Consider the following 14,312-nt stretch of genomic DNA (forward strand, 5'->3'; position numbering starts at 1 on the left):
TTTGGTGTCAAATAAAAATAATTTAATCATAAGGGGTGTAATTGTGTTTCTCTGTGGATAATAATAAATCATTATCCTTAAAATATGTTTGTTAGAGAGAGGTTTTCATCACTCTATTTGGTGCTTGTGCAAATTTGTTTTTTACTACATCGAGGAGACATGGCTGTCATTTTGTTAAATCAAATACTTTCATTTCAATCATTTCCACTATCTCTCTAGCTTTGAAGAACCGTTCACACTTCGCAAGATAGTTTTTATTGTAATTGTGAAGTGTCAAAATGTAGTTGCGAAAATTTTTCATTACAGTTTTGACTTTATGTCTATCTTATAGATGTTAAGTCCACTTGCCATGTTTATAAAGCTTTGACATATGCCAGCCCGTTTAAACTGCCTATAAGCATTTGGGCAGTCACGTAACTTGTCGACGCTCGCTCGCATTGGTCACGTGATTTATTACGTGCCCGTCACGCTACTCTGCGACACTTCCGCTTCGAAAGATGGACGCTGTGTCGACTGTCGAGAAGGATTGCTAGAGTTGGACATCTCTAGTCAGACGCCGCTCAGAGCATACACGTTCGGTGTACAAGTCTCGTGAGTGTCTTGTTTCTCTACTTTTTAAAATATGTAACTTTAACGGAAGGTTTAGCCAAATGTGTTTTATTGCTCCGGCGTGTTTAGTCCGATTGGTGTTTTCGGCCGGTCACAATGCAAATATATATATTAGCATTTAGCAAACAGCACGCTAATGCATTCTTAGACAACAGAAACATTAGCGATTCATTTAAAGCAAATCTAATTTGAAATCAGTCCAAGTTATTGTCTCACAGTAACCTAACCAGTTCAGTCAATCGTGACTTTAACTTAAGTAAAGCAAGTCGATGTATGACAAGGATTTAACAAGTTGAGCCAGACTGATCTTCAGTCTCTTTAGTAGCAGGTCAGTCAGCCTCTCTAAATGGTAAAGATGTCAGAGTATTAACACAAATATATGCTACAGACAGCTTCAAACTGAAACAAAGAACTGTTTATCCATGGTAACAACATCCACAATCTGATGCTGTAGCCTTGAAAGGCCTGGCAGTTTTTGTTAGTCTGGGTCTGTTTTGTCAGGTGAAACATGGAGCTTCAGTCTGTGACTGAGGAAGAGACCCCTACAGGAGCAGATTTAAAGGGGAACAGACAGAAGGTGAGAGTGAAGACGAGACTTGACGAAGAACATACACAAGACTCCACACCTACAAAAAAACAGGTACATTGATCATTAGCTAGCTAATCCAGTTAATTAATAATCATATTTATAAAAGATTCTATTTCTCAGAGGTTACCTCAAAACAAATATCAGCAAAGATAAAGTTTGTATGATTTCTGGATGTCGAAGTTTTGATGAGTTGTTATTGATTTGTCAGGCGAACGATCATGGTGTGAAAGTTGCAACCCACTACAACCGTCTGCAAGAAGTTGGGTTGGCTGCTCGCAGTCAAAGCAGAATTTTCTTCATGAGGAACTTCAACAACTGGCTGAAAAGTGTTCTTATTGGTAACTAGTCAAAAATTAATACTTTCAATGACAATAACGGTCCTTAGTGTTCATCACTACAGTATAGATTCAAGATTCAAAAAACTTTATTAATGCCAGAGGGAAATTATTTTGCGCACTCTTATTGCTGTCACAGGTAGAGGTACACACAAGAAGGTAGGGAGGTAAGAAGAATGCTAACACATCTACACACACATCAAGTCTAATTAGCTAGTAATTAAACAATAGTAAAGTTTTCTTATACGTGTTATTGCACGGATGAAGATCAACCCTTACAGAGAGAGGAGGAGTTGTACAGGCTGATGACCACCAGTAGGAAGGATCTCCAGTGGCGTTCTGTGGAGCACCTAATACTGATCAGCCTCTGGCTGAAGGTGTTCCTCTGTCCAACCAGCACACTGTGTAGGGGGTGGGAGGTGTTGTCTAGGATAGAGAGGAGTTTGACCAGCATCCTCCTCTCAGCTAGAGCATGTAGGGGGTCCAGCTCCACCCCCAGAACAGAACCGGCCCTTCTGATCAGTTTGTCCAGTCTGTTATTGTCTGCTACATTCATGCTGCTGCCCCAGCAGACCACAGCCACCATAGACTCGTAGAACATCCTTAGCATGGAGCTGCAGTTGTTAAAGGACCTGAGCTTCTTCAGGAAATACATCATGCTCTGAGCCTTCTTGTATAGTAAGGACCGAGGCTTTTTGGGCAGGTTCTGAAGTAGATGTGGAAAATAAATCAGTGATTAGTTTAAGGATTGAACTCCAAACATCCTCATATGTGATTGGTTTGATTGTGTGTTTAACTGACAGGTGAGATTCTTGAGCAGGTGCGGGGAGCAGGATCTCAAGAGATATCAGTCTTGGACCTCGGGTGTGGGAAAGGTGGAGACCTCCTGAAGTGGAGGAGGGGAGGCATCAATCATTTAGTTTGCGCAGGTAATCTGTCATTAATCTCATCTTCACTATCTGAACTTTGCAGAAGCTAGTAGATGTTCCTCCCGTTTTATAACAATAACTTCTGAATGACAAGCCCGAAACGAGTTATTGTCTTATGCTTCTGATCCTCTACCTCAGCCATCTACAATGTTTAAGCCTAAGTGTATACTAAATGATGGAGAAGTAATAGCTGATTATTGATAACAATGTATAATGAAGGATTCTTTGGGCTTCTTTGGGCTGCTAGTTTACAATACAGCGTGACGGCGACATAATGCAGCTGCTGGTGAAATGGCAGAAAACAGATCAACTGTCATTTGGAGAAAGGTTTCCTTCATTAAACCATTTTATATTAAACAAAGATATGCAACTTGTGCCTGTGAAATGTTACAACAATACACAAGCACGAAAAGAAAACACTGTGATACAGATGTAGCAGCTGTAACACTGTGTATCCATCGTGTGAATATGCTTTATTAAGTACTGCTGTGCAAAATGATATTTTGCTGACATGAAAAAGAAAAAAGATGTAGCTTTCTTTGTAAGTGTCCTGTCTGGCAGTTCAACAAGTAGCATTTATTAGGCTGAATGGTATAACTGCAGTAATGTTGTTAATGGTTAAATTAATATTTATACTCATACAAACTTTAAGGTGTGTGAACACACTTGTATATGCAAATGAGGCAGTGCTGTTACTGTTAACGGGAGTACACACAACTGTGCCTCCTCTGCTTCTATTGTGTCCAGCAGATCAGTCCGTATATAGAGATGACAAAAACACAAGCTAAAATGTGTGTGTATATATAGAAGTATCTTCTAGCAGTTTTGCCCGTTTTAACAGTCCTGTTTTTCATTAGTAGTCTTGTAACAAAAATTTTCAAATGTGAATTTAAAATAATTAAATCAATAAATAATCACTGCTTTGCTTTCAGATATGGCAGGAGTTTCGGTAGAACAGTGTCAGATTCGATACGAAGAGATGAAGAGGAAAAGTTACGTCAATGAGAAAATCTTCAGCGCTCAATTTATCACTGCAGACTGTGCCAAGGTATATTCAACCAGATTTGTTTACCTCTGCATGAGGCTGGACACCAAAAATTCAGAATTATGAAGTTTTTTTTTTTTATTCTTTTGACTGTGTAAAACTTGGATTTTGGTTTTCCTTATTTATGTTTCACCTTGTGTAGATATTTACGTTGTCATGGTTACTCTACCATAGCTCACTGTTTGTTGGGGTAAGGCATGACATTGTCTCTAGTGAAATGGTATAAATTGAACCCCTCTAATTTTGTGTCTAGGAGGTGCTTTCCAAAAAGCTTGATGATCCTGATCTGATGTTCGATGTTTGCAGCTGTCAGTTTGTTTATCATTACTCCTTTGAAACTGAACAAAAAGCAGAGATGATGCTGAGAAACGCCTGTGAGCGTTTGAAACCTGGAGGTTACTTTATTGGAACCACGCCAGATGCTTTCGAACTTGTGTAAGTCAAGGATGGATTTTTTTGTTGAAATCTGGACAGCAAGTAGCATTGACAAAACTCTAACCTGTGTTCATTTGCACTTTTAGGAAGCGGGTGGAAGCGTCACAATGTCTTACATTTGGAAATGAGGTTTTTAAAGTTTCCTTCCAGTCCAAAGGGTCATATCCTCTGTTTGGGTGTCAGTATCACTTCAGCCTTGAGGATGTTGTGGATGTTCCAGAATTCCTTGTCTACTTTCCACTTTTCCAACAGTAGGATCTGAATCATTTTATTTTAAACTGTAGAACTAGGGCTGCAACAATGATGCGATATTATTGATAATAATGTATAATTATAGTTATCAATAATGGTTTTCCATTATGGATTCTTTGGGCTGCTAATTTACAGTCTAGCGTGACGGTAACATAAACCAGTTGCTGGCGAAAAGGCAGAAAACAGCTCAACTGCCATTAGGAGAAAGGATGTGTTCTATTTCCTTCATTAAACCATTTTATATTAAACAGAGATGCAACTTGTGCCTGTGAAATATTACAACAATACACAAGCACGAAAAGAAAATACTGTGATACAGATGTAGCAGCTGTAACACTGTGTATCTATCGTGTGAAGATGCTTTATTAAGTACTGCTGTGCAAAACGTTATTTTGCTGACATGAAAAAATTGCACTTAATCTGTTCTGACTCACGAGTGTCAGGTAAGTGACCAATTATCACATCTGATATATAGTGATGAATGGTGCCACCATAGAACAGATCTACTTGGAATGGTGCAGACACTAAATGTAAAAGCAGCAAATAACAGCAGCATTGATATATGATTGCATATGTGGAGATTTTCTCCCGCAGTGCAAACACACGGTCATGTTAACTGGAGTTGCTGCATCCTCAACATTTGACAAAACTCTATGCTGGCTTTGTTTATTTACCATTTATCTACCGTTAGTTACAGTATAGTCCTAGTAGAGTGACACATTGTAGTGTCATATGTGAATTACTTGACCTTATGTGAAACAAATTGTAGAGGTTCTATTTTTAGCAGTGTTTAACGTCCTACAGTAACATTATACTTGTCTCCTCTAGCATGGCCAAGCGTTATAACATGCGTCTGGTGTTGAAACAGAGGTTCTCTGAGTTCTTTGAGGCAAAAGTGAAGAAGGACAGTCATCGTAGTCTGATGATGAAAATGATGGCTTTAGAGGTAAAGCTGAATTATTAACAAGTAAAAGAGAAATCAATATTAAGCAGTGTTGTTATGCTGGTATTTGAATTAATATTGGAATTAATTGCACACTGTGGTTGTTGCCTTAGTTTATTCTTCTGCTTATCTTTTAATCTATTGTCCATCTGTCTGTCCACTTCAGATCTTGGTTTGTACTTTTTACATTTAGGCTATGTGTGTCTGTTGTGAGCTCTTTGCTCTGGCTTTCATAATATATTTTTAATCTCAGATGGACTAAATAAACACAAGGAAATTTTTGTTTTCAGCCTTTTCCTTGTGAGGAACACGGTCAGCAGGCAACAGAGAGTTCAGGAGAATATTGCCATGTTAAAGATTATTCCAGCAGATGTGGCGTGAGAACACCACTGGTAATTAATTCAAGTAATTCAGTGGATCCATCTGTTCCCCTATGTTTTGGTCTAACAGCGTTTCTTTTGTGTGTGCAGGGCACTCTAAGCAGATCTGAATGGGAAGCAGCCAGTAAGTCACTCCATTATACTCAAACATGTGTAATGTATGTTTTACAAGAGATTATAGAAAGGTATTCCTTGGTTGTGTGGCAGTAGTAAAACAAGCACATTGTATCATGAAATATTATTGTTATATGCTAGTCCTTGTTTGCTCCTGGTTCACTCAAACTGAATGTGAAACCCTCATATGAAAAACAAAAAAAAATTCTGATTTGAAATAATTGTCTGGCCAAGGAATATCCGAAGGAGCTTGCCCATGTAATGTTTCTAAATAACCACCTTTTAAATTTTTTACCGGGAGGAAAGAGTAATTGTTCAATAGGTCTGTTATGAAGAAAAGGTTCATGAAGCAATTGCTCATGGCTGCATTCCTTTGGTTTGCGGTGACATTTGGTTATGCTGAAGAGTAGTTGCTTGACATGTAGCTGTTAAAGGTTTGGAATTTTGATTTCAATGAAAGGTTGCAGCTCTTCTTTAGGGGACAAAGTTTTAGTTATCTAAAGACAAAGCAACAACCATGGTCAGTGTATTTAGATAAGGTTTGAGATCTCATCTTCTGCATGTCACCAAATCCTCCCAGATGTTTTTGCAGTTAAGACTTTCAGAGATTTTTGAATTGTTCAGTAGCAGAGGAGAATATACATGATCAGAGAGCATCCAAAAGTAGGTCTGAAGGACTTGTTTGAATTAGACATGTCGGAGTTATAAAACCAGGAGAGTATGTTTTATTATTTTTAAGGAACCATGCCACAAGTCAGAAAAGGTGTTGTTATAATTGTGTTATAGCAGATTATGTATCCATGTTAGTTATCCCTGATTAGACTGTGCTAAACATGTTGCAATAATGGGAGTCATATCAAAACTTTGCCATTACTGCCATTTAAATCAATAAATAACATCAGTCTGATTCTAACAGTCCTCATCTGTGAAATGTATTGTTTTATACCATGTCTTCTTGATTGTGGTAAACTGTGAAAGGATTACAGTGTATATTGCATTGTTTTTATCTGCCCTATAATGCACATTGAATTATTTCTGTTAATCAGACAAATGAACAACAATTGGGTTTTGAACAGTTTTTATTATAGTAATGTTTGGATGAGTGTCAGTCCTTTTTAAATGCATACTTTGATACATTTTGTTGAAGCATGAGAGTGCAGTTCACTATCCCAAAGGCTAATTGTGAGTGTTTTTAATGGCTTGTCAAAAGTATGTGAAAACTAACCTTGTGTGTTTTTCTTCAGGTATCTACCTGGTGTTTGTCTTTCAGAAAATGTCCTGATGCTTAAGTCTTCATTGGATTCTGGAATCGGCTGTTGTTATTTTTGTTCTGTCTGTTTTTGACCAGTTTTTTCCCTTTGTGGTTTCAGTGGCTGTATAAATAAAATGTGGAAAATCTGTGTATCATTTATCTTGAGAAATAGAAAGCTTTATGTAATTGGTGTTATCTGACATGGGGCTGTAAAACTAATTCTGGCTGAATCAGAAAAATCTTTATTGCCAGGTCCTGTAGAGAGCACTTTACAGAACTTGGAATTTAACTTGGTTTTGGCAGGTGGTGCATCTCAACATAAAGATACAAACAATTAAAATGAAGTTAAGTACAGACTATATACAGTGGAGTAAAGTGGGTCTGCAGGTGGTCTAGAATAATGTGATTGTCCTTGGGTTGGGGCACAGCTCAATAGACTGACTGCAGTGGGGGAGAATCTGTTTTTGTGGCACGAGGTCCTTGTCCTGATGGACTGGAGCCTCTTGCCAGAGGGGAGGGGCTGAAAGTGTTCATGTCCTGGATGAGAGGCGTCAGCTACAATCCTGGGTGCCCATGTCCAGGTCCTGGAGAGACGGGGGATGGCAGCCGATCACCTTCTCTGCAGAGTGTATGACACGCTGCAGGTTGGCCTTGTCTCTGGCCAAAGGGTTAAGGATTATAGGAAGATTTTGAAGAGTGTAGGGCCTGCTGTGGAATTAATTACCATGAGGGCTTCTGACACTCAATAAAAAAAAGAATCCAAAAAGTTGTTTTTGTAAATTTATTTCTGGATATGCACAAAGAAAAATCAAAGAAAGGTAGCCGTGGAGAGGACAATTTGATGCTCACACAAGATGCACATCAAAGTTTTCTGAAAACTTCTCTCGTCTCGAGTATTTAAAGCATACAGATGAACATCTTCCCCTAACACAAACAACTCCCCAAAACATTCTCTAGACATATATGAACTTAGCTTCAGGAAACAGACCACAAGTCCATCAATATTATTTAGACGGTTGTCATTTCAGTTTGCTAAATCTGGGAAGACAGAGGTGGGAAGGAGGAACTTTGTTGGTGCATTTGGGGTTCATGTGTCGCTCCTTGGGTCATTGGGGCCAAAGAGATAATCTCTAAACTTAATGTAACCCTCAATGTACAGTTGCTGTATGATGGCGCGGATCCTAGTCTGTATCTGAGACTGCAGGCTGGCTGTGATAGGTATGTAATGCTGTCTATTGCTCAGCTGTCTTTGTGCCTCCAACAAGTATTCAATTCAATTCAATTCAATTCAATTTTATTTATATAGCACCAAATCACGACAAAGTTATTTCAAGACACTTTAAAAAGTAAGGTTTAAAACCTCACAAAACTAAACCCAACAAATCCCACATACAGCAAGCATTTAATTTGACAGCAACAGTGGAGGGGAAAAACTCCCTCTCTAACGAGGAAGAAACCTCCAGCAGAACCAGACTGGATGTGGGTGGCCATCTGCCTCGACCGGTTGAAGTGAGAGGATAGAGTGAGAGAAAAGCACAGCAACAACAACAAGCAACAACAGAGCACAGGCAGGATGGTTGGACCAGGGACTGGATACAGGCAGAATGGTTGGATCCGCAGCTGCCCATCACAGACACCAAACTTTGAGTCCTATGATACCTGTAGGTGAGGACAGAGAGGGAGAGAGAGTGGGGGGAGAAGCACAACTACTGGAGAGAAAGAGACAAGGTTAGTTAAACATGGGACAATGATGGGAGGTTATTGGACAGAGGAGGTAGAAGGAAACAGAGGAGCTCAGTGTATAAATTAAGTCCCCCAGCAGTCTATGTCTATTGCAGCTTAACTAAGAGATGGTTCCTGTGACTAACAATCATTGCCAGTGACCTGAACCATCTCTAACTATAAGCTTTATCAAAAAGGAAGGTTTTAAGCCTAATCTTAAAGGTGGAGAGTGTGTCAGCTTCTCGAACCTGAAGAGGGAGCTGGTTCCAGAGGAGAGGAGCTTGGTAGCTAAAAGCTCTGCCCCCTGTTCTACATTTAAACACTCTAGGAACCACAAGTAGCCCAGTGCTCTGAGAACGAAGTGTTCTGCTGGGAGCAGAAGGAACTATGAGGTCTTTAAGATAAGAAGGAGCTTTATCATTGAGTACTTTTTAGGTGAGTAGGAGAATTTTAAATTCTATCCTACATTTTACAGGCAGCCAGTGCAGAGAAGGGTTAGGTGAAGGATTGGATCAGGGTTATTTGTTATCTGTGTGGATCTCAGGTGCGCTGGCTCAGGTGGCTGAAGGAGGCATGGAAGATGAATACCTTTCCTTATGATCGGACGGACGACCCATCTTCCAAAACAAGAGCAAGCTAATAGCCTAGAGATTGACCAAGACGAAATAGAATTTTTTTTTTAAATAAATATAAAATACATATGATGACAAGTGCCAAAGGAGGTAAGTGTTTAAAGACTATGTCTAAGAATTAAGAGTATAGACTATGCAAATAAAGTAATAGTTATTAAGTGCCATTATCTTCATTAATTCACTCTGCATGCAATAAAATCAACATTCATTATTAATAGAAAAAGAGAGGTCATGCAATATCATTTATTATCCTTTGGATCATAGATGCTTTGGAATAAATAACAATAAATATGATGAGGGGGTAATCCTCAATCAAGTGCCAACAAAAAGGTAAGTGCTTGGGCCTCTGTTTAGGAATAACAATGCCAGTAGGGTCATGCAAATGGCAACCATTAAGATGTTTTGGTCAACATTCATTCACTCTATGTGCAATAAAGTCCACATTCATTATTAATAGACAATAGATAATAGAAGGTTCATGCAATATATTATATATATGTAAAGTGATCCCATAATTAAAAAGAAGAAAAAAACAAATATTAAGCTCATGTTCAATTTGTAATGCCTCTCCCTCTCTGTCACACAGGAAGCTGTATGGAAGTTGGCTATACCCCTCTCATCTGTCAAGAAACGGTATTTTTTGTTTTGTTTCTTATACGCTTTTCTAGTTCGAGTATCTCTTCCTCTCCCCACTCTGTGTCTAATTCTGAATTCAAAGTTGCTTTATTGTTTTTCATTTAAGCCTGTTGGCGTTGTGGTGCCCAACATTTGTATCCAGTGCTGCTCTCTTCTTTTCCGCTGCCCATCCGTCCAGTTGGCCTGCCATTCGAGGCCAGAAATGGTGAGGTGTTTTGAGAGGTTGCTAATGGCGCCCTCTTGTGGCCGATTTAAGGCCAAGCACCGTCTGTCTATGTCTGTGTGTGTGTCTTGTGGAACAAATGTCAGGCCCCTCTCCAGCAGGCTCAGCTGTGTGGCAGTTGGCCAAAAGAGCTCAGAAAGGTTGAGGACATTTGAGTGGGAAGAGCCACTGTCCTCCCTTCTGTTGTGCGTGTGTGAGGCAGGAGGCTCGAGCCTCCTGACCTCAGTGCTCTGGTTGGAGTTGGGGCCTACTGTAAATTTAAGCTCAGCTTTTGACACCAGAGGTCGAAGATGCTGTGTGCCGTGGCCGTGGTCCAATGGATGTTATCTGCTCTGGTTCTGAACCGGTCCTGTGGGATTCTAGGCAATGAAGGTAAGTAGTTAGTAATATACGTATTAATGGTGTCCAGGTTCTGTTTCTGTATCTGTGTGAGGGATGGTGAGTAATTAATGAGGGGGAAAAAGATGCTGGCATTTGGAAATGCGACTCTGGATGCCCTGTACAGCGCCCTAAGTTGTTTTATTGATGTTTTCTGAGGGTCCTGGTCCCTATTATTGAGTCCCACTGAGAAGACCACAACCTTGACAGAGGGGTGTGCTGGAGTTTTCTGTACCACTTTCCAAAAGTGGTAGAAATTGGCACCAGGGTAGCTGTCGATTTGTACCTCTGGGTGCATAAACTCAAGGATCCTGTTAAGGTTCGAGTCCCCCAATATCAGTACAGGTTTTTTTACCCCTAATGTGCCAGTCCTCCAGCTTGCGTGAAGGCCGGGCCTTGTGGCTGGTGGGAAAAAACAATAAGGTACGGTTCTGTTCTCTCTCACTGCCTGACGTAAAATCCTCCCATTCCTCGTCCTCAGCCCGCCCAAAGTGCCCCTGCCGTGAGGACTCCAGCCGCACTGCTACCGAGGTGTTTTTGGAGGTATCAGAGTGGATTTGTCCAGTTTGTTCAACTTGGATGTTTTTCCATTTTCTCGTCCTTTTTCCTCCCACCTCTTTGTTTTTTAATTTTAGCCTGGACCGATCAAGGTGTCTGGGCGGCTGGCTCCCTGGCAGGGGGGCGGATGGCACGGCTGAGTGACCTGGAGGACAGAGGTCAGCAGAGGATGGGGAAAGCTGGTCAATGTCACCTGTGGTGAGTGTTGCCACATTTGTTAAGTCCCTGGCCTGTCGTACCTGTAAGCCCTGTTTACGATTCGTTGCCTGTGGTTGGTAAATTTCCCCTCCGGGATCACAGACACTGGACTTAATGGGGTGGTATGGCGTCTGTTCTGTAAAGGAAGGATCATTAATTACACTCGGTGCCGGAGGAGAGTCTAATGAAAAGTGAAGGGTCAGCTGGGATATTGAAAACTGGTCCTGATCAGGGCCCTGTGGAGAAAGGTTGGTGACAGGCGAAGGGGAGGAGGCAGCAAGTGGAGGAGGACGGTGATGACGAGGAGGAAGTCGAGAGCAGGGAGCAGACTCCAGCACCTTTAAAGGGGAGAGAGTCTTTAAAGCTGAGCTATTATGAGACTTGAAATTCCTCCTGGTCAGTTTGGAGGTTTGTTGCAGCACATAGTGGGTCTGGTTAGACCGTGTGTCCGTGCTTGTGGTGGCTGATTCAGCTTGTGGCTGGTTCTGGATTTGAGTTTGTGGAGCTGCCATCACCTGCTGCTGCAGAGTGGGCCTATTGCCCAGACAGAGAGTTTGTAAATTCCTACTGGGCCTGGGTAGCGGTGGAAATTGTTCCCTGCTCTTTACGTCCAGTGGCTTGGAGACTGTTGGTGGTTCCTCTTCTGAATCTCTGTTGGAAAGCAAAGGCTGGTTTGACAATAAGACAGAAGGAGGAGTGTAATGAGGATCTGGGTTCTGCACTGCTGTTGCTGCTGCGGCCAGTACCCGCTCAACTGTCGTGGCTGTAGTGGGAGCAAGCCTGCCCCTGTACCGTTTTTCAGCCCAGTTTACTGCCACTTGAAGTGCAATATTGTTTCTATTTATTAGGCTATATTGAGAAATGATGTTAGCGTAGTGATCCCGTAAAATAACCAGGTTTTCCTCCATCCACTTGTTGGTGTTAGTGGTGATTTTGTTTTTAACTTCCTCTGTAGGACTTGCTGGTTTGATGAACCCGGACAGCTTTCTGACCTGCCTCATCATGCCTGCGGGAGGAGTGCCGGTAGATATGGCCCGGTCAGTAATGTTTTTATGATGAATGGCTTGGATGAGTTTAAAATACTTTTTAGCCAGGTCTCTTGTATTAGGATCTAGCACCTGTTTTATCTTAGTTTGTCTTTTAACTCTACCTCTCTCCTCAGGTAAGGAGTTGTGGGTGTAAGTGTTATTGTGTGAGCCCTCTGGATTTTCCTCTCTGTGGCCTAGGTCACATTGAGCAACAGTCTCCCCATAGTGAGCCCCACCGTCCATATTGGAGGTCCTACCTTTAGCCTTGTTGTGGAAGGATTGCGCCATGTGGTTTGTCCTGGGCCTGGTGACGTGGAGTCTCTGCTTCTTAGGCCTCAGGTCTGTAGGCCTCACTTCCCTGTGGCTCATTGTCCGGCTGTCGGTGTGCTTCCAGGTCCCGTTCCTGTCCATCTGGTTTCTGGAGCAGAAAAAAAACGCTCCCAGAGGCATAAGGGGGTTTCAATGTCCTCAGGTAAATGTCCAATCCAAGGTTAAACGCATAATCCACAATGTGGTTGAATAAAAATCCACTCAGTGTGAAAGGTAACTAAAGGTTAAAAACCTCCATAAGACGGCGTGTTAAAAACTCACTTTTATTTAGATAAAAAAGTTAAAAAAAGAATTAAAAAACTTTTAAAAAAACTTAAATAGGAGAGCAGTTTACTCAATATGATCTAAGACTCCCTAACGTTTCGCAGTGCATGCTGCTTCATCAGAGGGAACTAAGGGAAGTGGCGTGAGGGCTCACACATCTATATGAGAGAGACCACATGGTTGTCCACGCCCCAAACGATCTGGGTAGTTCAACTTCCTGTTTGGGTTGGGGAGGTTTCTCTGACTGAGGGTAATAATGGTATACTCCGTCATGGAGTGTTCCATTTTCAGGTTTGAGAAGGAGAGTAGGATGAGAATGAGGCCTAACTAGGTGAGTATTAACCGTATGGTCATTTCATGTATCTTGTTGTGCTTTACTCATTGCAGGTAGCACCAAGAAGTCACCAAACCTTTCTCCAGAGGTGCTGCTCAGATCGACCGTGGGGCAGTGGGATGGTCTCCCCCAGGTTGTGGTCCTCTCAGCAGGTCCCTTTTGGATGGGCAGCAGAGGTCAGTTCTTTTTTGACAGGATATAGGGAAATGAACCAAAGCTATTCTAGCAGTCTGTCTTATATCGCAGGGACAGTATGCCCATAGTAGCTGTTATTATTTTATTCTTTTGAGGCTGTCATGTATGTGGAGTTGAGTTGCAGTTTCTTTTCTGTAAGAAGGAAGCAAGAAGAGGGTAAATTATTTAGGGTTAGGCAGAATGGGGAGAGAGGTAAGAGATGGGGGAGAGTAATTAGGGTTAGGAGGGGATGAGGGGGCGGGGAGATAGGTAGGAGGATATAAGTAAGGTTGGGGTCAGGCAGTAAAAGGGGGGAGGGTTGGGATTAGGCAAGTTGGGTAAGGTAAGGGAGGGATGGAGAAAGTGAGGTTGATGAGAGGAAGTTAGAGAATGGGTTAGGGTTAGGGTTAGGGGGGTTAGGGTTAGGGTTAGGGTTAGGAGTATTGAAATAGACACAGATGACTCTCCCCGCTTTCGTCCGTGGACTAGGCAGTTTGGTGTGGAGAGCCAGCGGCAATGCACGGGCCGACGCATGTCACTCATGTTCCCTGATACTTGAGTCACTTTGCAAGAGTAATAGAGGTACATATGGAAAGGCACAGATAAGAATTAAATGTACACATGATCTTAGATGTTTCAGACTAGTTCCTGTATTGGTTGAGTTTAGAAAGAGCTATGGGTTGGGTTGCAATGGTGACTAGGTTTGGTCAACTCTTTAGGTGAGATTATGAACTGAGGTTGTTGGGGTAGGAGAGAGACCAGGTCGGAGTTGGTTCTGGAGTTGGCTCTCTAGGTTTGGTTAGCTTAAAGGTTTAGGCAAATAGACACCATGGTTAGGTTTAGAAAGGAGCTCAGGTTGAGGTTAGCTGTAAATAGAGGTTCCTGGTTTTAGGTTTAGGCATGGGGACACCATGGTTAGGTTTAGGAAAGAGCTCAGGTGGAGGTTAGCTGT

The 14,312-nt window shown here is 41.7% G+C and overlaps 2 protein-coding genes and 1 long non-coding RNA gene across 4 annotated transcripts; 2 read left to right on the plus strand and 1 right to left on the minus strand.

Moving 5' to 3' along the window:
- The first annotated feature begins 435 nt into the window (after positions 1 to 435).
- Positions 436 to 7,029, plus strand: rnmt (RNA (guanine-7-) methyltransferase). The gene is made up of 11 exons (XM_029167426.3): positions 436 to 591; positions 1,111 to 1,249; positions 1,407 to 1,536; positions 2,337 to 2,462; positions 3,395 to 3,510; positions 3,761 to 3,942; positions 4,029 to 4,193; positions 5,023 to 5,140; positions 5,428 to 5,529; positions 5,608 to 5,641; positions 6,876 to 7,029. The coding sequence occupies exons 2-11, from the start codon at positions 1,118 to 1,120 to the stop codon at positions 6,911 to 6,913; spliced, it is 1,143 nt and encodes a 380-aa protein (XP_029023259.1). The 5' UTR covers positions 436 to 591; positions 1,111 to 1,117; the 3' UTR covers positions 6,914 to 7,029.
- A 2,747-nt stretch (positions 7,030 to 9,776) lies between these two features.
- LOC114865927 (uncharacterized) lies at positions 9,777 to 12,532 on the plus strand. Its single transcript, XR_008696118.1, has 6 exons — positions 9,777 to 9,870; positions 9,980 to 10,468; positions 10,956 to 11,017; positions 11,110 to 11,230; positions 12,186 to 12,267; positions 12,393 to 12,532. It is a non-coding gene; the product is annotated as an uncharacterized LOC114865927 (long non-coding RNA).
- On the minus strand, positions 11,040 to 13,051 carry LOC114865926 (uncharacterized). Of its 2 annotated transcripts, XM_029167464.3 has the most exons (3): positions 12,516 to 13,051; positions 11,272 to 11,366; positions 11,040 to 11,177 (listed from the first exon to the last, which is right to left on the minus strand). In XM_029167464.3, the coding sequence occupies exons 1-3, from the start codon at positions 12,706 to 12,708 to the stop codon at positions 11,106 to 11,108; spliced, it is 360 nt and encodes a 119-aa protein (XP_029023297.1). In that variant the 5' UTR covers positions 12,709 to 13,051; the 3' UTR covers positions 11,040 to 11,105. The 2 variants fall into 2 exon arrangements, with proteins under 2 accessions (XP_029023297.1, XP_055368842.1); XM_055512867.1 differs by having other exon boundaries at positions 11,272 to 13,051.
- Between the last annotated feature and the right edge of the window lie 1,261 nt (positions 13,052 to 14,312).

This window comes from Betta splendens, chromosome 11 (genome assembly GCF_900634795.4).
Source record: "Betta splendens chromosome 11, fBetSpl5.4, whole genome shotgun sequence".
Classification (NCBI taxonomy): Eukaryota; Metazoa; Chordata; class Actinopteri; order Anabantiformes; family Osphronemidae; genus Betta; species Betta splendens.